The sequence below is a fragment of the Carassius gibelio genome, chromosome B18 (genome assembly GCF_023724105.1).
Source record: "Carassius gibelio isolate Cgi1373 ecotype wild population from Czech Republic chromosome B18, carGib1.2-hapl.c, whole genome shotgun sequence".
NCBI classification, from domain to species: Eukaryota; Metazoa; Chordata; class Actinopteri; order Cypriniformes; family Cyprinidae; genus Carassius; species Carassius gibelio.
The window spans coordinates 15,733,734-15,753,971 of record NC_068413.1 but is presented as its reverse complement, the minus strand read 5'-3'; the positions used below and the strand labels follow the sequence as shown (position 1 = coordinate 15,753,971).

Below are 20,238 nucleotides of genomic sequence, written 5' to 3'. Positions count from 1 at the left end.
ATCTGATTATGTAAATCATGTTACTTGTGATGGATTACCCCCCAACACTGATTATAATAACTTTTCTGAATAATAAATTAATTATTTGTTTGTATTGTTTTTTTTATTATTTGCTCGTAAAAATGTCAAAACGATATATGAAGACATTCGTCCCCAAAATGTTGGATATATATTTTCCTTTTCTGATATACATTTAAAAAATTTGGGGTTGGTAAAATAAAAAATAAGTTTTATTTATTTTATATTTTTTATTGCCTGTATATTGTCAGATTAATTGTGTAATAAAGGTATTTCCTCCAAAAATAAAAAATAAAAAAAAAATAAAAAAAATAAAAATAAATGAATAATACAATTCCATTAAACCTAGATTTTTTTTTTCATCATCAAAAGCATTTTAAAAAACAGTTATCCTACATGATTCATCAGAATGTTCCTCTGAGTAACTATATCTAAGCAGTGGTACTAATCCCATTACTGAATAGACAAATTATTTAATATAATGAAAAACGTAATAATAATAATAGGTATTCTGCCAGTTTGCAACATAATACCTTGAGTCCTGGTTATTTTTCTGCCCCTGATGTGAACCCACATTAAAAGCAGCTTTGATCAGTTGTCTTATGCAATCTTCAGAGATCCCAGAAGAGCTGATGGGAACTCAGGCGTAGTTAATTCATAGTGTCTGTCGTTCCTCTCCAAACACATACACTCCAAAGCAGCGTGTCTTTTACATGTTACTACTCTAAAAATGGATTTAACTGGATTGAGCTCCAAAGGACGCTTTTTGGTGGTTTTATGTTTAGTTTCTTACCTTTACAACCCCACCGCTGCTGAGGGGAGCTGCAAACTCAAGGCCAAATTCAACCTGAAGGGGTATAAAGAAGTGGAGAAGAAGACGGTGGTTATTGGCGGTATGTTTCCCGTTCATCAGCGCCTGATTGACACTGACAGCAACACCACGATCGCTCCAGAGTCTTCTGATTGTGAGGGGTGAGAAACTCTATTTTATATTTATTATACAAGCGAAAAGTCGACAGGAACTGCGTGATATTTGAATGGGCAATAAAGTTACTCAGTCGATATCTTATGATGTGTAGCCTACTATCAAAATAATGCACTCAAAGAAAACGTGCATACTTGTCTGTCGTTATTAGAACGTTATACTATTTCTAAAGCATATTTCTAAAATTAAAAGAGGCTTCATTTCAAATGCTTAATTACCGTCTTAATTTGTCTTGCGTCTTTACTTTGTAATTGCAATATTACAAAATCATTGATCATGCGAAATTAATCAAACTGTTGTCCAAGGAATAATTACAACTTGTCCTCCTGAGAGACCACTACTTTTTATGTTCCATAAACTCATCATTAATGGAAAATAATCTGTTGTACAGTTTACTGTGCTAATCAACCTCCCTGGAGACATCTAGTGGTGACAGCTGGTATTACATGCCGTGGTATAAATAGATTTAGATTCTAGGAGAAATGAGAGCAACATCAACAAGATCGTAAGTACGATTTGGCAAGATATATAAAAGCAGATGAATTAAATTGTAACTTGGATTAAACATGAACATTTCAGTCATGCAAACTGAAATAAACACAAGCTAGCACCTTTAGTGAATTATGTCTGTAAGACCCTAACACATTCTAACATGTGCATTCCCACTCAGCTTTAACTTCCGTACTTTCCGCTGGGCTCAGACCATGCTGTTTGCCCTGAATGAGATCAACAACAGAACTGACATCTTACCTTTTACTGATCTGGGTTACGTCATCTATGACTCCTGCTTCACCATCTCCAAAGCCGTGGAGGGAACGCTCACCTTCCTGACGGGCCAGGACGAGGCTGTGCCCAACTACCGCTGCGGGGATGGACCCCCTCTCTCTGCTTTGGTGGGGGCTGGAGGCTCTGATCTGTCCATAGCTACAGCCCGGATACTCGGCCTCTACTATTTCCCACAAGTACCTTTTCAACTACCACTGTATTTGGGGCAATGGATCTATTATAACTAGATCTATTACTTATAAATTACTATAAAAGAACGGCATGACCTGAATCCATTTTTACATAAAGTACAAAAAAGTTGTAATATCTTAATTAAGAGAAAAGCTTCGTTCAGTTTATCTATCCATATACATACATACATACATACATACATACATATATATATATATATATATATATATATATATATATATATATATATATATATATATATATATATATATATATATATATATATATATATATATATATATATATATATATATATATATATATATATATATATATAATATACTTTTTTTATACTATACTTGGTCTGTACCTACTGTATATATATATATATATATATATATATATATATATATATATATATACAGACCAAAAGTTTGGACACACCTTCTCATTCAAAGAGTTTTCTTTATTTTCATGATTATGAAAATTGTAGATTCACACTGAAGGCATCAAAACTATGAATTAACACATGTGGAATTATATATGGAATTATATACATAACAAAAAAGTGTGAAACAACTGAAAATATGTCATATTGTAGGTTCTTCAAAGTAGCCACCTTTTGCTTTGATTACTGCTTTGCACACTCTTGGCGTTCTCTTGATGAGTTTCAAGAGGTAGTCACCTGAAATGGTATTCCAATAGTCTTGAAGGAGTTCCCCGAGAGATGCTTAGCACTTGTTGGCCCTTTTGCCTTCTGTCTGCGGTCCAGCTCACCCCTAAACCATCTCGATTGGGTTAAGGTCCGGTGACTGTGGAGGCCAGGTCATCTGGCGCAGCATCCCATCACTCTCCTTCTTGGTCAAATAGCCCTTGATGCCTTCAGTGTGACTCTACTATTTTCATATGCATGGAAATAAAGAAAACTCTTTGAATGAGAAGGTGTGTGTGTGTATGTATATATATATATATATATTTATATATATATATATATATATATATATATATATATATATATATATAAATATATATATATATATATATATATATATATATATATATATATATATATATATATATATATATATATATATATATATATAAATATATACACACATATATATATATACACACTCACACACACACACATACATACACAATACCATTAAAGTTTGGTTAAGTTTTTTTAAATATACATTCTTAAATATTTAGAAATAGAAAACAGTTATTGTATTAATATTTTGGAGTATTACTGTACTTTTGATGACTTCAGTGCAGCCTTAGAGAGCATAAGAGACTTCTCTCAAACAGTTGAATGGTGATTAATTTGTCCACTACCCGTCAAAAATATTTGAACATTTAGATTTTTTAATTTAATAAAAAGAATCCTTTTCTGCCCACCAAGACAACATTATTTCATCCAAAAGACAGCAAAATCATAAAAAAGACATTTATAATGTTACAAAACTACAAAAGATTTATATTTCAGATGAGTGCCTTTATTTTGATTTTTATTATATTCATCAAAGAAACCTTAAAATATCTACTCTTTTTTTTTACTACTTTGTTTTTCAGCACAATAAAAATAACTGTGTTCTGAGCAGCAAATTTGAATATTAGAATGATTTCTGAAGGACCGTGTGAATGGAGTAATGATGCTAAAAAAATCAGCTTTGATATCACAGGAATAAATATATATTTTAAAATATATTCAAATAGAAATCTGTTATTTTAAATAGTAAAACTATTACAAATCTTACTGTTTTTTGCTGTATTTTGGATCAAATAAATGCAGGCTTGGTGAGCAGAAGGGACTTCTTTAAAAACACTAAAAATCTTACTGTTTAAAACCTTTTGACTGGTTGTGTACACTTATTCAGTCTCTTGACTGCTCTTTGACGGGTATACCACATGCCATTTTTATAGCCATTCATTTGAAACTTTTCTTGAGCACATTTTAAACTTAAATTTTTTAAGACTTTTAAGATTTTCCATTGGCTTATTATTATAAAAAAAAAAAAATGTCGGGAGGGAGGGGGGTTCAATTTATTCCATCTTTTAATTACTATTTAATAATATCAGAAATCCATCAAGAAATCCATCTTTGAGCATTTAAACTGCATTTGTTTTCCCGCTCCCCTAGATGAGCTACGCATCCTCATGCTCAGTTCTGGAAAGCAGGTTTCAGTACCCCACCTTCCTCCGCACCATCCCTAGCGATGAGCACCAGTCTGTGGCCATGGCCAAACTAGTGCTTCAATTTGGCTGGACCTGGGTGGGTTGCATCGCCGCTGAGGACGATTACGGGAAATACGGCATCAAGAGGTTCAAGGAGGTGGTGGAGGAGGCGGGAGTTTGCATATCCTTCTCCGAAACCCTCCCCAAGGTCAGTAACCCAGAAGCCATCGAGCGCATCGTGCAGACGGTGCTGGATTCCACGGCTAAGATCATCGTGGTGTTCTCCTCCGATGTGGATATGAGCCCCCTAGTGGGGGAACTGCTGCGCAACAACGTCACCAACCGCACCTGGATCGCCAGCGAGGCCTGGGTCACGTCAGCTGCCATCTCCCGCCACCCCGACATACTGCCTGTCCTGGGAGGTACAATAGGGTTCGCGGTCAAGCGTGCGGATATACCAGGCCTGAAAGAGCATCTGCTGAGCGTTACTCCATACAATGACACTCTGACTGAAGAGTTTTGGGGAATAGTCTTCAACTGCACTTTGAATTATCGGCAGGTATTGAGAGGCACGAGGAGATGCACTGGAGAAGAGATGCTGGAGAAGTTAAATAATACTTTCACGGACGTGTCACAGTTGAGGATAACATATAACGTGTATAAGGCTGTATATGCCGTGGCACATGCACTCCATAACCTAGAGCACTGTAAACCCGGCAGTGGCCCATTTGAGAATGGGACATGTGCCGACATTACGAAATTTGAGCCTTGGCAGGTACAACACACTTTGACCGTTTTTATTTACCGTATTTTCCGGACTGTAAGTTGCACTTTTTTTCATGTTTTGGCTGGTCCTGCGACTTATAGTCAGGTGCGACTTATTTATCTAAATTAATTTGACATGAACCAAGAGAAATTAACTAAGAGAAATGAACCAAGAGAAAACAGTACCATCTCCAGCCGCGAGAGGGCGCTCTATGATGCTCAATGCTCCTGTAGTCTACACTGAAAACATAAAGCGCCCTCTCGCGGCTGTAGACGGTAATGTTTTCTCTTGGTTTTTGGTTCTAAATTAATGCGACTTATAGTCCAGTGCGACTTATATATGTTTTTTTTTTCTCATCATAACGTATTTTTTGACTGATGCAACTTATACTCAGGTCCGACTTATAGTCCGAAAAATACGGTATTTTGTATTTTTTTATGTCGTGTCATTTATAACTATTATGTGTTTTCCTTTTAGCTGATGTACTACTTGAAAAATCTCCGATACACTGTTCCTCACACCAAAGAGGAGATATACTTCCACGATGGCGATGTAGATGGCTTTTATGAAATCTTAAATTGGCAGAGCGATTCGGAAGGAGGGATTGCATATACCCCCATTGGTTACTACAACAGCACAGCAGCCCCTGAGGAGAGGTTGATCATCAATAATGACTCCATTATATGGAACAATGATATTCTGGAGGTGAGGAATGTTATGTGAAGTGATCAGTGTAGTTTAGTATGGTATAAAATAGAGCATATATACTACCAATAAGTTTAATATTTAATATATGTTGAATAAATGTGCAATATCAATCTTCTAACCATAACAGCATTTCATGTTTTAATCTCTTTTGTGTGTGTGTGTATGTGTGTGTGTGTATATATTTAAAAAAAAAACATTTTGTATATTTAATTTATATTCAGTACATATTTTCATATCTATCTACATTCTATATTTAAATTTTATTTTGATAAGTATTCATGCTGTAATATATCTATCTATCTATCTATCTATCTATCTATCTATCTATCTATCTATCTATCTACCTGTCTGTCTGTCTGTCTAAGGTATATTTTATAAAAAATGTATGACTATCAATTACAGTAATTAATATACTATTATATAGAGAGAAAGTGGGAGAGAATACAGGATTTAATATTTGATATTTAATATGTTTGACAAATATTTTTGTTGCTTAAACATTAAATATTTATTCTATTCTTAATATTTTAATATATATTTAATAAATATTTAATATGTAATGCATTCAATTGAGTTTATATTTAATAAATATGTGATCATGTTGCATGTTGGATCTTATAGATGAACAACTAAATAAAATAAAATGTTGTGTTTCCCTGCCGTATTAATATATGTTTAACAAATATAATATAAATATAAACAGTATATGTTGATTAAAACATTAAATATTTAATCTACTCTTAAGTTTATATATATTTGATAAATATTTTATATCTACTTATTAAGTACATTTAATTTTGTATATATTTAATTAAGTAAAATAGTTTGTCGTTATTGCATGTGGAATCTCATAGACTAAAAGCTTAAGAAGATCAAATGTTGTTTCTCTATTGTACTGCTTGTGTTCCAGACGCCACGATCTGTGTGCAGTGAACGATGCCAGCCCGGCACCAGGATGGGTATCCGGCAAGGAGAACCAGTCTGCTGCTTTGACTGCATCCCCTGCGCAGATGGCGAGATCTCGAACACAACAGGTCATGGGAAATATGAGATTTTTTGTATTTTTTTTATTATTGGTTATTTTTAACTGACCATTTAGTCCATTTTAACAACTCACACGCTTCCAACAGATGCACGAGGCTGTATCCAGTGCGATGAAGACTACTGGTCCAATGCCAATCACGATACGTGTGTGCCAAAGACCATTGAATTCCTGGACTTCGGTGAACCTCTTGGGATCACACTGATCGCCATTGCTGCTTTCGGGGCTTTAGCGACTATTGCAGTTGCGATTATCTTATTGATGCACCTTAACACACCTTTGGTGAATGCCAACGACCCACTGCTCAGCTTCTCCCTGCTGCTGGGTTTAGTGATAACCTTCATGTGCTCTATTGCGTTCCTCGGTGAGCCTCAGATGTGGTCTTGCATGACCAGCCAGGTGGCCTTGGCTGTAGGCTTTGCTCTGATCCTCTCCTCGCTAATGGGTAAATCTGCTCTGCTCATGCTGAGAGCCAGAGCCGTAAAAGCCGTCAAAACTGCTATGAAGGCAGCCAAAGCAGCAGCAGCGGCATCTGAGCAGAGTCCCGACACTGCCGTCATGGCTCCAGCTATTCCTCAGAAGAATGATATAGACCCTATACATCCCAGGCACCAGAGGGCGATAATGATCGTGTGCACCCTGATCCAAGCGGTGGGTTGCACCATGTGGCTGATTCTGATGCCTCCATATCCCGTGAAGAACACAGCCGCCCAGAACATCAAGATCATCCTAGAGTGCGACCCTGGAAACATCATCTTCATCTGCTCCATCTTTGCTTATGACATTCTTTTGGCTGTGCTGACTTTCGTTTTTGCTTTTGTGGCACGAAAGTTGGAAGACCACTTCAACGAGGGCAAGAGCGTGACCTTCGGCATGTTGGTGTTTTTCATCGTTTGGATCTCCTTCGTGCCTGCCTACCTGAGCACGCGGGGGAAATTCATGGTGGCGGTGCAAATCTTCGCCATCTTGGCTTCCAGCTTCGGTCTGCTCGCGTGCGTCTTCATCCCCAAGTGCTATGTGCTGCTTATCAAACCAGAGAGGAACAAAGAGGAACTGATGATACCCCGAGCCAAATCACGTGACATTGCTGCTGCCAGCTCCGCATCCGCTAATGGAACCACAGTATCCACTGTGTCTCTAGATGACTGAAGCCAGTCCCTAAGACTATCTACTGTGTCACTGTGAATCTAGAAATCTTATTATATTGGACTTTGCCATATTTCAAGGATCTTTGATATAAATTTAGCCTGATGTCAGAACTAAAACTTAATGGGAATAACAGTAAATGGCTTTAAGGGGGTCATATGATAATGTTGTACAAATTTTTTCTCCATGTCTACTTATAATAATAATAATAATATTTTTTTTTTCAGAATTTATCATGATTATAATCATAGTTTTTATGAGCATATTTCATTATCTATTACCCCTAGCAGAGTGTTTTTTTTTTTCGTGCTATCTTACCTTTAAGCTGAAATTAGCTTGCAACACTTTTAATATTCTAACTGCAGGTTTGCTGACAAGTCCAAATTATTTTTAACTGCTCCATTCCACTGTATTCATCTTACATCAGAATGCTGGGAAGGCTCATTTATGAAGCTTGGTTTAAAAAAAATTAAACCATAAAAAAAAAAAAAATTATAGAGCAGACCAAAAAAAAAAAAAAAAAAAAATCTAAATATCAAACTTTAAGACCTTTCCACGCTGAACGCAATGTATATAAATATATTCATACAGTTACATTTTGTTTTCATACTTTGTGCATTTAATTTCAAATGATCAAGGAACAATTTATTATTATTATTATTTTTTTTGGTAGTTTAAACAACAAATACACTACAAATTATAAAAATAGAAACAAATAAAGAGAAGTGAATACGAAAATGAAACAGCCCCTTTAAATGAGCAGGAATTTGTGCTCGGATATTTGTATGACTGTAGCTTAGTTGATCAAATTACAAAAAATAATAATACTTAAAAAAAAAAACTGCACTACATCATACAATATAAAACAAATCTTTACGAGGCAAATTTAAGTTTTAAAAGGATAATAAAGAGTTAAATGTAATACTGATGTCTGACAGCAGGTGGAAGCATTGAAGGTCCATAAACTAATCTCTTTCCACTGGAAAAAAACACAATAAATAAAACTGTTGGTTCTCATTTGTAATTTAAAATAATTATTGCAATAGTTTTGCTAAAGAAAACAATGAAGTATATTTTTGTGAAAATTCTGTAAACTATGATGTTAATTAATTTGTGGATTTGAAAATTAATTTTCAAATTTAGATTAGACTGCATGTGTTTTAGACATATATGGGAGGCATCATGGATTCATACACAAATTGCATCTAATGTGAACTGTTTAAGGGGTACCCAGTTCTGAACAGGACTCTGCTGAGGCCTTCACTGTGTTGCCCTTAATCAGTACTAATAAAAACATGTGCATTGTGTTGTCTCTTTGCTTTATCTTATTCATAAAATAAAAGTTACAAGAAACTACCTATTTCCTGTTGAATATTCTTTACTTTTAATATTTAATAATTTGGAGAATAAACCTCCCACAGTTCCCGTTCTAAAGAACATTGTTCATCTTTTAAAAATTCATTCATTCATTTATTGTAACTATGGACTACATTGACAAGAGTGATGTAGAAGTATTCTCCATAAAGCTTACACTGGTGATGTACTGGAGAGAAAATGGATTTCACAGGAAATGATCTAATTTTCGGCAGTAAGAAAAGAGGGTTTTAAAGATTATTGTTTTGTGGAACATCACAGTTATATATGATATGAGCTAAGTTGGGCCGGGATCCTGTGTTATTTAAGAAAAATAATTATATTTTCAGAATGGCAGAATTTTTTCTCAAACATAGTCTGTGGGGTAAAATACCCCCAAGTCTTAATTACTGTAGTTACTATGTTTTGATTGTCAAATCCTTTGTTTTTCCATCAGATGTATTCTAGCTAGTTGGTTGAATAAAAAATATTTGAAATTTATATTTAAAAATTACCTCAAATTAACATCAGTTAGCTAATTACCAAACCACTTAGCATCAGCTAACAAAATTGTTCAAATAGACTATAATTCATAATTATTGTATTCTTTTTTAAATTTTAAGCTAAAACTACATGTATTCAGATTTTTCTGTAGAGCAAATTGCTTTGTATGACTTGGGGGCATTTTATATGGTGCCTGCAAGGTGACATGTTCGGTTCACTTAGTTTTGTTGTGGCCTCGACATAGTAACTTGTGGAAACAAGATAATATGTCATGGCCACGAGATCATCCTTATGTCGTGATCATAACTCCTTATGTTGAGGGAATGACATATTTTTCTTTTAATACATAAACAAACTTGTGTGACCATAGCAACCCAGGATTATCTGTTTGTATAATTATGCTATAGCCTACCATATGCTATATTTTGTAAATAAACGACTGACTGTTATGCCTATAAAGTTTTGACTTTATGATTGTATTTTTTCCCATGTGTGATGATCAATTAAACTATGTGGATTATTAATTCCTCATCGAAACACTATAGCATTTATAATTATGGTCTACTAAGTAGCCGAAATAAAATGAAATGTTGAAACTGCATTCCAGTTAAAATTCCAGTCAGCAAAATCAAAGTTTTACTGGCATATCGAGCATTTACAGTAGGCTATTATTTACAAAAGTATTCAGAATGTAAAGTAAAGAGATTGAAATCAAGGGGAAAATGGAATATAAACAAATATAAAAATATAACCAATAATAATATGCTAATAATAATAAACAAATAATACGGGGAGAAGACGATCAGTTAATAGACAAGACTAGGATTGGTTAAAAAAATGTCTAATAGGCCTATGTTATATTATGCATTTTATGTAACATTTATTCATGATAAATTTGAATGTTGACTATCGCACGTAATACAGCATGGTAGCCAAGGCCTATGGTTAATATAACAATTTAATGATGTAATATTTTTTTAAATAAATAATGTAATGATTTCTTAATTTAAAATAAAATATTAATTAATCCATTTCTGATAATCCCTGGTTGCTATGGTCACACAGGTATGTTTATGAATCTTGAAACTCGTGGCCAAGTGAAAAATATGTCATTTCATCAACATAAGAAGACGTGGCCACGAGAAATGGATGCCGTTCCTTCAACAAAGCATCTCGAGGCCACGACATAAGGATGTCGTTCCCTCAACAAATATATCTTCTGGCCATGACATGATATCACGTTACCACAAGTTAATATGACGTTCCCTCAAATTAATATCCCGTGGCCATGATATATTATCACATTTCCACGAGTTATGTCGCGGCCACGACAAAACTAAGTGAACCAAACATGTCACCTTACGGGCACCATAATTTTACCCCCTTGGTAGAAATTTTATTTTTTATTAAAACAATAATTTATGTCATTTCTGAACACATTTAACTTTTTAGATTTTTGAACCCCACTATAGCTTCTTGAATTAAGGCCAAAGTTTGTGCATTCTATGGAAAAACAATATTTATGAGGTGTGTGAGACAGAATGAGTGTGCATGGCTCACTTAATGCCACTCGCCACTCTAGATGCCTTGTGGAGTGATGATATTTTTTCTATAATTGGATGTGTAACAACACACCCTCAGTGAGGAATAGTCCAGAGTGCCTGAGGAAGACCTTTTGTAGTCTATATGTGTGTGTGCCTGGTAACTGTGGCTGTGGTGTAAACAAAATACTTGAATATGGTCTTGGCAGAAAGGCCAAGTGGCCATTCAACTCTGGACTGACCACTGAAAACACTGAGCACTGATAAATGCAAACCAACTGACCTGTCAAGGTATGATTTTAATAATTCATCAGGTCTTTGTGAACAACTCGTTAAAGCGCTGCGATTAATAATGGATTCAATCCAATGGTGGGTGTTAGGATGCATGCGCTTGCTACTATTTTGGAGGATGGGATTCGTGTCAAGGGTTGCCCTTCGGTTCATGGTGAATCTGTGGGGTTCTACTCCAACATGTCAGATAACTAAACACTCTGCAGGCTTTTTATGATGTATGTCAGAAACGTATATGTAAAAGTTAAGAGTGGTAAGAGTGTTCAGAATGATTTGAACTCTCCAAAGAAGGTTGAGCTATGTGTTTGGTGTTCTTAAAAATAAATCTTTTTTTATCCACTTATGTGTACATCACAAGTCTCAAAAAATAATAATAATAATAATAATTTTACAATATACTAAACTTTTTTTTTTTTTTTTTAGAAAATGTAAGATATGCATGTTATTTTGTAGCTGATGTTCAAATAAATAAATAAATAAATAAATAAATGGATAATCTAAATGGCACCTTAGCTTTACTTTGTGATGACTCAAGTCCCATCAACTGTCAGAGTGGGAATGAATCAGAGTTTAAAAAAGCTCACCACTCAAAGACACGTTATTTACCAAGCAGATAATCATCATCAACAGATTGTTGTCTGGGCAGTAGTTTGTGTTATTCTATGATGACAGAAACTGCTGAGAGCTTCTGAGAGACCTCCATTAACAGTCTGCTCAAGTGTTGTATAATAAATGCTTTTCAGGTGGGCTAAATCTTCTAGATAAAATGGAGGCAGAACGAGACATGACAGATGACAGTGACAGATGTCGCAGAGGTTCAAAAGTGCCCTACAGGTGAGAAAAAGCATTTTGATGAATCATGATCATATCTAACAAACAAATAGAATACTGTGTGAACTCTCGTAGTGTTGATTCATTACATCCAATCAAGTGTTTGATTATGCATTCGTTAAAACAATATGCATTTCTGAAAGGTGACACTTTTCGGGTGTTTGTGCTGAAAGGTGACATCTGGTCCATGAGATACCCTTTGAGATGTTTTCATTCTGCAGAGAGACGGATGAGAGTAGCTAGAGCTGATAATTGCATTCAGACTGGTGTCATGGTAGATTAGTTTTTTTAAAAGGTCTGTCTTTGTCTATTACTGTAGAACACAATGACAGCATTATAAATGAAAGAATAAACAAGGAAAATAAAACTGGCAAAGAGCACATAATAACTTCATGATCTTATTCTATAGCGTCAGTTTTTCTCACATTTATTGTATGTCCATATATATATAGGTGTTTCTGTGGCTCAAGTGGTAGAGCATTGTGTTATCAACGCAAGGATGGGGGTTCCATTCCCTGGAAACACATGATAAGTAAAAATTGATAGCCTCAATGCACTGTAAGTCGCTTTGGATAAAAGCATCTGCTAATTGCATAAATTTATATATATATATATATATATATATATATGTTTATACACAAGATGTCTGTTAAAGATTGCTTGATCTGGAAAGCATCTGCTGTGTACAAACATCTGACAGATGTCTGTGAGATGTAAGTTTTACATACATTCTAAATCATAAACTTCTTAAAGACATCTAATAAGTTTCTATTTGACATCTGATAGGAAACATCCTATAGACGTACTGTAGATGAGCAAACACTAAAAAAATACATCTTGCGGTCATCAAATAGACATATATGACATATATATGTTTTCAAATATGGCCTAAAATGCTGAAAATGTCTATGTTAATGTTTCCTTTCTCATTAAATTCAATTTTGAATTACACGAACCGTGTAAAATAGCCTATATTTTGGGGAGGTAGCCTATTATAAAACCTTTGACAAGTGTTAAAATGCTAGCTACATTTTACCTTGAACTGTTTATCTGTTCAAATTGGCTTCAGTAAAGCTTTGATTTCCAATTCAGTCATTTTGACATGAACGATCACTGAAGCAGACCACCTAAAAATGTAACCTGTTAATTGTTATTAATATCATTTTGGCCATTTGACTATTGATGTACATTTCTGCAAATCATGCAAATCAGTGGCATAAGTGTATTGACACATTTGGAGATGGACCAGATGCCCCCAGATATGTGTTTACTTGAGCTATTGCTGTGAAAGGCTAGACACAATGAAAGAGTGTACAGTGCTTCTTTTTTTTTTTTAGAGAGTGATCTTTTACTTGCTGGTTGTTTTTAACATAGGCTCCTGGTTTAGGGTTATGTGTACTCTGTTGTTGCCTATAACTTTATAGGTCTGATGTGCTTATTTTTGTGTTTACACCCTTTCTTACAAATCAACCCATTGGCCTATGATGTTTTGGTTTTTGTAGTTATTAATAAAGTTACTGGCCACCTGCGAGTTTTATTTACTAGCCAAACCCTGGGTGAGTGTTAATTTTGGACCATGCATGAAGGTGAGAAATGGTGCAGCGTGAATCTAAAAGTGTGTGGAAAGAAGTGGAGCCTGTGAACAGCTGTTCTGTCTGGTTAGAATGGCATACTGGAGTAATTAGACACCAGATTGTCAGGAAAGCTTTGCTACACAGTAGCTGAGAAGAATCTGTTTACCATTCTAGAATGGAAGGACAGGGCTTTGGGCATTTGGGTACACAGAGAAAGAATCTTATTCTTTGCTCCTTTTCTTTCTCTCTTCTCGTACAATCTCTGATGCCTCTTCATGTGCACTAATTATGGAAACTGCTGTGTTTTTTTTTCTGCTCTGCATATCCACTAGAGATAAAGCTGTTCCCTTGGCTCTTTTAGATAAGAGGCAGTCATCATTCCATTATTTCTCCCCCCTTTCATTTTAATCTCCAGCCTTCACAATTGAAGTAAAATCACTTGGCTGAATGAGAGCCCTTGGGACCAAGACAATTATATTTGAAGCTCTCCTGGCTATGACTCAATATTATTTGGCTTGATGAATTATATCAGACTAAGTAACCTATTTGACCCCTACTCAAACAGCACAATGTGAGTGTCTGTGTGTTAAAGAAAGGAACACAACCGGTCTTGTCAATGCCAAATTGAACACTTTTCAATCTAGAACATTGTCTGTTTAGCACCACTTCATTTAAACTTCTATCAAGATCTAACATCAATCCCTCCTTCATCAGTGATTCAGTCTTTATCTTTTTTCTGCATTATCATGGCTTAAGTAATTGCTCAGTAATTTATCTTCCATTCCTCCTCTCCCATTATATTTTGTAATCCCTTCTCTCTTAGAAATGCTTCATTTCCTGACTCGTTCCTCACAATGTTAAAGTGGTGTATAGTTTTACTCTTGGGATAAAATCAGATTTTAATTTGTGGAAATAGCAGGATATGAGTCCATATAGCCATCTGTTCTGTGCAAGGATGTAAGTACAATCAGAATGCAGAACTGTAGCTTTTTTTCAAATAACTAATCGGACTGAATAGCTAAACTGGCACTTTTACAAAAATGTACAAATTGACCACTAAAGTACGTGAACTTTGTCTGTAAATGTAGGCTAATTACAGCAATGTATACTTGGTTTTAGCTCATTTCATTATCAGTACAATCCAATTTTGATTTCAATATTTAAGTTGTATGGGGTTGTATGATGCAATTTACATTTTCTTTTCTCTTTGGAGTGTTACAAGCTCTTAGTGCATACAAGCCCCTGGCTGTTTACATATGTAAAGGATTTGCCACTGATGATTCAAATGCGAAATTTGGTAGGGTAGCACTTGTTGTTTGTTGTTTCTCCGATCACAAATGCAGACATGGTTATATGTTTACGCTGTGCGATGTGCAACACAACGTGTAAAAAGACAGTACAAGTCATTATAATCAGTAATTATGTCCCCATGCTACAACTGCCTCGTTTGTAATGGGTTTTATTGTTTATTGTTATTATAACTTTAACTTGTACAAATAAAATCCCCTGTCATCTACAGTAACTAAATATATTTTAACTAAATTAAGTAAACTTATATTTGTTTTACTTATTTTTATTTTTTAATTCTTAAAACATGAGACATTATACTTAAATTATAAAAACGGTTTCTAAGTCCTACATTTTTTCCAACTATGATTGTCTTCAGACTGTCAGGATTGGACTTTCTTCGTTGTGTTGTGCTCCCCATAACCCAGGTTCTCTCTTATGTGCCCTTATTTGGTCGTTTCTGTTCCTGTCTTTGTTGTCTCTTTATTAATTGGTTCCCCTCACCTGTGTATCCCTCATTCAGATTATTATTTAAAGTGTAGTCTGCAGTAGTGATGGGAGAAACGAACCTTTGAAGTCTTCGAAGCTTCAAATCAGTTGAACCAAACGCTTCGCCGACTGATTCACTGTTTCGACGCGTTCGAAGCACCACACGCTGGTGCCTGCTGGTCAAAACTGTGTAAATTCAACAAAAATCTCCAATGCAGACCAAAACATACACAAAAAAACCCAATGAAAACGCTTTCTTGAAAGTGTAATATATTAAACACAATCAAAACAATAAAATACCATTAAAATTAAGTGTCTGTTTAAAAGGCCTATGCGTCTATAAAATAATTATTGTTAATTAGCAAGGGCTTGTTTTGTTTGTTTTATGGAGAGCTTGTCTAAACAGGCCAGTAAGAGACTATTAACTGCTACTCATCCTCTAGTGAGATCAGTGGACTCACATGATTCACGGGTTCACAGAGATCGCCCCCTAAGGTGAACTGTTGAAATTTCGAAAGTTTTCAAAACAGTTATAATGTAACGAAACCTCGTTTACTGAAATCACGTGACTTTGGCATTTTGATACGCGGTCCGAACCACTCTTTTGAAACTTCGAAGGTTTCGAAGCTTCATGAAGCAGTGTTTCAATTGCGGACATCACTAGTGTGCCCCATGTTTCCTTGTTGGGTCTTATGTGTTTTCTGGTTGTTCTACGTGTGTGTTCCAGCCCGTACTGTGTTCCCTGAAGTGTGGATAAACAAAGACTGTTATCATCGTATTCTCCTACGATCTCCTCATTCCTCGTTTCTCACAGGCAGCCGTGACTTTTCTTTTTAATTTAAGAAAGATTTTTTCTTTGGCTTTTTCTCTGGGGCCATATACATTTCCAGAGCTGGTAATGGTATACGATGTGACTGTTTGGTTCTTGTTTGCATGTGTGAGTGTATTTGTGATCTATGTTATGTTTGCTGTCATAGTAACAGGCTTTGCTTTAGCATTTGAGCAATGGGGCAGCAACTGTAACAGAGTCAGCACTGCAGTACCGGGTCCAGAGGTCGTGACCTCTGTTGATGGATGTACACAGGCGTAATGGTCACCAGTGGAGAAGGAGTTTAGTTACCTTGTCTGAAACGAGACGACACTTTCTCCTCTGTCTTTGCTGTAAATTTTCAGCATATTGTTTCACACTCACCCTTAGCATGAGAGGAGTCCGATATGCTTCATACGTGAATAACGGCGTTCTCACCTTTGTCATCAGGCCAAAGACTGACCTACATGTGCTCCGGTTTCCTCTCCACGACACATCTAAGGTCCACTCTGAGGGGTTCTGGTTTCTTTAGCTTCTCCTTCTGCTAGCTCTCACTTTCCATCTCGCAAACCACTCTGCCCAAGCCAAAACCTCACACACATATACTCTTAACCCCAATCATCAGCCAGACCAGATAGACATTACCTGTATCAATTATTAAGCCTTGAGAATAGCACTCATCTTTGGAAATGTGACCCGAGAGGTCAGAGCCTGTGGGCTGCAGAGAATATCTGAAAGAGTGGCATTGGGTTACTCTAAAATTCCTATTTGATTACCCATTAATTCCTGAGTGATTGTGACTAATCAACACGAGCAAAGTGATACTCAAGCGTATAATGTACGTATATATCATATTTGCAGTTGTGATCAGCATAGGGGTTTGTGCCAGGCACTTGCTCACATCTCGACTCCAAAAGTCCCTAGATTGTATTTTTGTTTTCCTGTGTTTTCTGGTATTAGCGTTGGCACAAGTCTGACAGGAGATTTGATGGACTCAGAGAACATCGATCACTCCTGTTTTGCGCCCATTGGCATGTATGCTGGCACATTGCTGAAATTGATTAAGAGAGCCTGTCTTGGGACGTCCTTATCTGTAACCTTCAGGTGAGAAACTTTCAGGTTGCTTTCAAACTGCTCTACTCAAGCGTGAAATAAGGTTCCAGACTCCTCTGAAGTACCTGAGAGGAAATTTTAACAACATAAAACTTTTTTTTTTTTTTTTGCTGATAATCAGAGGAAGGATTCATTTTTATGCTGGTTTAGGTGGCAGGGAAAGACACATTTCTGGATAAGCAAGCTGAATGATTGCTGAATGATTTCCATATTTATCTCGTTTGGACCCTTGAGGTAAGCATGAATCTATTAGGTAAATTACTTTAAGATTATATTACCTAGTTTTATAAATGACCCAAAGGACTGTTCTAATTTTTTTAAATTGTTTCAAACTCTGCATTTTAAAACATGCTAATGATCCATTTTATTGTGTTCAATTTAGGAAGCAGATGTTCAGGTGTGTGCCTGTGTGAAAGCGAATAAGTTGCAGGTTACAGCAGTCTTAGAAGGTTTTTTTTTTTTTTTTTTTTATAAGCACTGTACTTGAGAATGATATCATCACAGTAATAAGCAAGTGCAGCATATCCTAGCGATAAAACCACTGGTCTTTTGACATCAGAAATTGTGCAAAAACCCTGAAGACTATTCCATATGGTTAAATATAGAAAGATAACGTTTCGCCATTTTTAATCATCTCTTTAACTTTCTGTTTGTTTGGTGAGTGTAAGCTTTAGTGAGCTTCATCCGAGCACCTGCAGTCACGCTAAAAGGAGATTATGAGATATTGTTGGGAACCGCTGGGTGCCGACTTGTGAAAGTAATGCCTGTGAAATGGCTTGATGAATGCAATTGTCTGTCCTGTCTGTGTTGACTTATGTCCTGTTGAAGCAGGAGGTTTTTGTGAGACATACTGAAGCTCTATTCCCCCAATCCACCTTTTGTAAAATAGTCTGTTTATGCTGTACACCAGTTATCCTGCTTAAGCAGGTTTATTATTACTGTAGAACAAATGGGTCCATGAAAAAATGGGGTCCATGATATATACAATTGTTCATAAGTTTGGGGTCGGTAGGATGTTTTTGAAAAAAGTCTCTTATACTTACTAAAGCTGGCTTATTTTATCAAAAAATTGTAATATATATATATATATATATATATATATATATATATATATATATATATATATATATTTATTTATTATTTTTTATTTATTTATTTTGGGCTGGGGGGGGTGGGTGTGCTGTTTTATACTCATGGCTGCATTTATTTGAACAAAAATACAGTAACAAAAGTAATACTGTGAAAAATTATTACAACTTAAAATTCTAAGATATATTTTAAGTGTAATATATTTCTGTGATGGCAAAGCTAAAGTTTCAGCAATCATTAATCCAGTCTTTGGTGTCACATGATTCTTTAGAAATCATTCCAATACGCTGATTTGGTGCGCAAGAAATAAAATCTTATTATTATCATTGTTGAAAACAGCTACTTGATATGCTTGTTGAAACTGATCTTTCTCTGATCAGATCAGGATTACGTATTTGATGAATAAAAAGCACTTATAATGTCTTTTGTAACATTATAAATCTATTTTAATCAATTTAATACAGGCTTAAAAATATTTGTAGGTTTTTTTTTTGTTTTTGTTTTTTACACAGGTTGTTAAAAAAAGTTAAAACTGTAAAATATAAAATAAAAGAAAAATGACCATGATTCTCAAGCATTTTTGCCTATATTATTAATATGTATTTCTGAAAAAATATATAAAAATAATAATAATCCGTGATTAAAATTAGTATAGTCCATTTGTCTGAAAGAAGCTCAACATTTTCTCTTCTAAATGTTAGATTAGTCAACCTTTAGTACACATACATGGGCCACTTCTGGTTTCATATGGTTTTTCACAACATTAACTAGCATTTAGTCATCTTTAACCCAAGTTTAGCCTGCTGACTTTGTCTTCTGCCATACCCAACCCAACCCAACCCAACCCGGCCCTTCCCAGCCCTACAGCCGGACCCAAGAGCTCAGCCAGATCTGGTTTCATCCTCAGCACGCAGGGAGGTTATAAGAGAGGCTAGAGAAGGAGATCACACGCACATAGAAAGAGAAAGAAAGAAGACCAAGAAATGAATAGCTGACCGTGAGTGAGTCGCAGTCAGGAAGCTATTCATCCTTTGATTGAACGTTCTCGGCGTACTGTGATTGCACCGAGACTCCCCCAGTCTCTAAAGGGGGGAGGGGGCCCTGCCGGTCATGATTGCAGCTCGCAGTAGTTCGGTGGGTCGAGGGGGCCCCGAGGAGCCCTCCAGGCACCGCAGACAGTCAGCTGCTTCTCTGGCAGGGCACCGTGGCCAACGCAGCTCTCAAGAGAGCACTCGTGATAGCCATGCTCAGCACCGGCAGGGGGCGCTGCTGCGGGCGAGAAAAGCGTTTCTTATCAGGGAGATGGAGACCAACTGGTACTTGAAGCTGTGTGGCCGGGCCAGAGAAGATAGTGTCGCTTATGAGACTGGCATGCCTTACCGGTGAGTCCTGAAAGCAGAGTTATGTGAGCTGTTTGCTCGCGGGCGGATTTGATGTCTAAGAAAGCCTTCCCACAGTGTGTCTTTGTTTGTTTAAGGCCAAAATAGTCTCAGGTATGAGATCATTATCTCTTTCCATGTGTTTGTTGATATGAATTTCATTGTAAAAACATGAACAC

At 35.9% G+C, this 20,238-nt stretch overlaps 2 protein-coding genes across 3 annotated transcripts in view; both read left to right on the top strand.

Moving 5' to 3' along the window:
- Window positions 1–709: 709 nt before the first annotated feature.
- On the top strand, window positions 710–8,281 carry LOC127977812 (vomeronasal type-2 receptor 1). The gene is made up of 6 exons (XM_052582952.1): window positions 710–990; window positions 1,674–1,965; window positions 4,104–4,913; window positions 5,382–5,609; window positions 6,523–6,646; window positions 6,743–8,281. Exons 1-6 carry the CDS (start codon window positions 749–751, stop codon window positions 7,801–7,803), a joined length of 2,757 nt encoding a protein of 918 aa, XP_052438912.1. The 5' UTR covers window positions 710–748; the 3' UTR covers window positions 7,804–8,281.
- A 3,100-nt stretch (window positions 8,282–11,381) lies between these two features.
- LOC127977820 (voltage-gated potassium channel subunit beta-1-like) overlaps window positions 11,382–20,238 on the top strand; it is a 133,081-nt gene continuing 124,224 nt past the window's right edge. The window contains exons 1-2 of one of the 2 annotated variants that reach the window (XM_052582961.1): window positions 11,382–11,489; window positions 12,233–12,323. In XM_052582961.1, the coding sequence (XP_052438921.1) occupies window positions 12,256–12,323 (68 nt within the window). In that variant the 5' untranslated portion in view covers window positions 11,382–11,489; window positions 12,233–12,255. Of the gene's footprint in view, window positions 11,490–12,232; window positions 12,324–19,670; window positions 20,063–20,238 lie in introns of those variants that run through there. The other variant, XM_052582958.1, reaches the window with a different exon arrangement.

Bases quoted from the DNA above. Each gene is read 5' to 3' on its own strand.
- LOC127977812 (XM_052582952.1), top strand. From the start codon at position 749: ATGGATTTAACTGGATTGAGCTCCAAAGGACGCTTTTTGGTGGTTTTA. The intron at 4,914-5,381 runs GTACAACACACT...TTTTCCTTTTAG, and splicing joins CGAAATTTGAGCCTTGGCAG to CTGATGTACTACTTGAAAAA. The intron at 5,610-6,522 runs GTGAGGAATGTT...CTTGTGTTCCAG, and splicing joins GGAACAATGATATTCTGGAG to ACGCCACGATCTGTGTGCAG.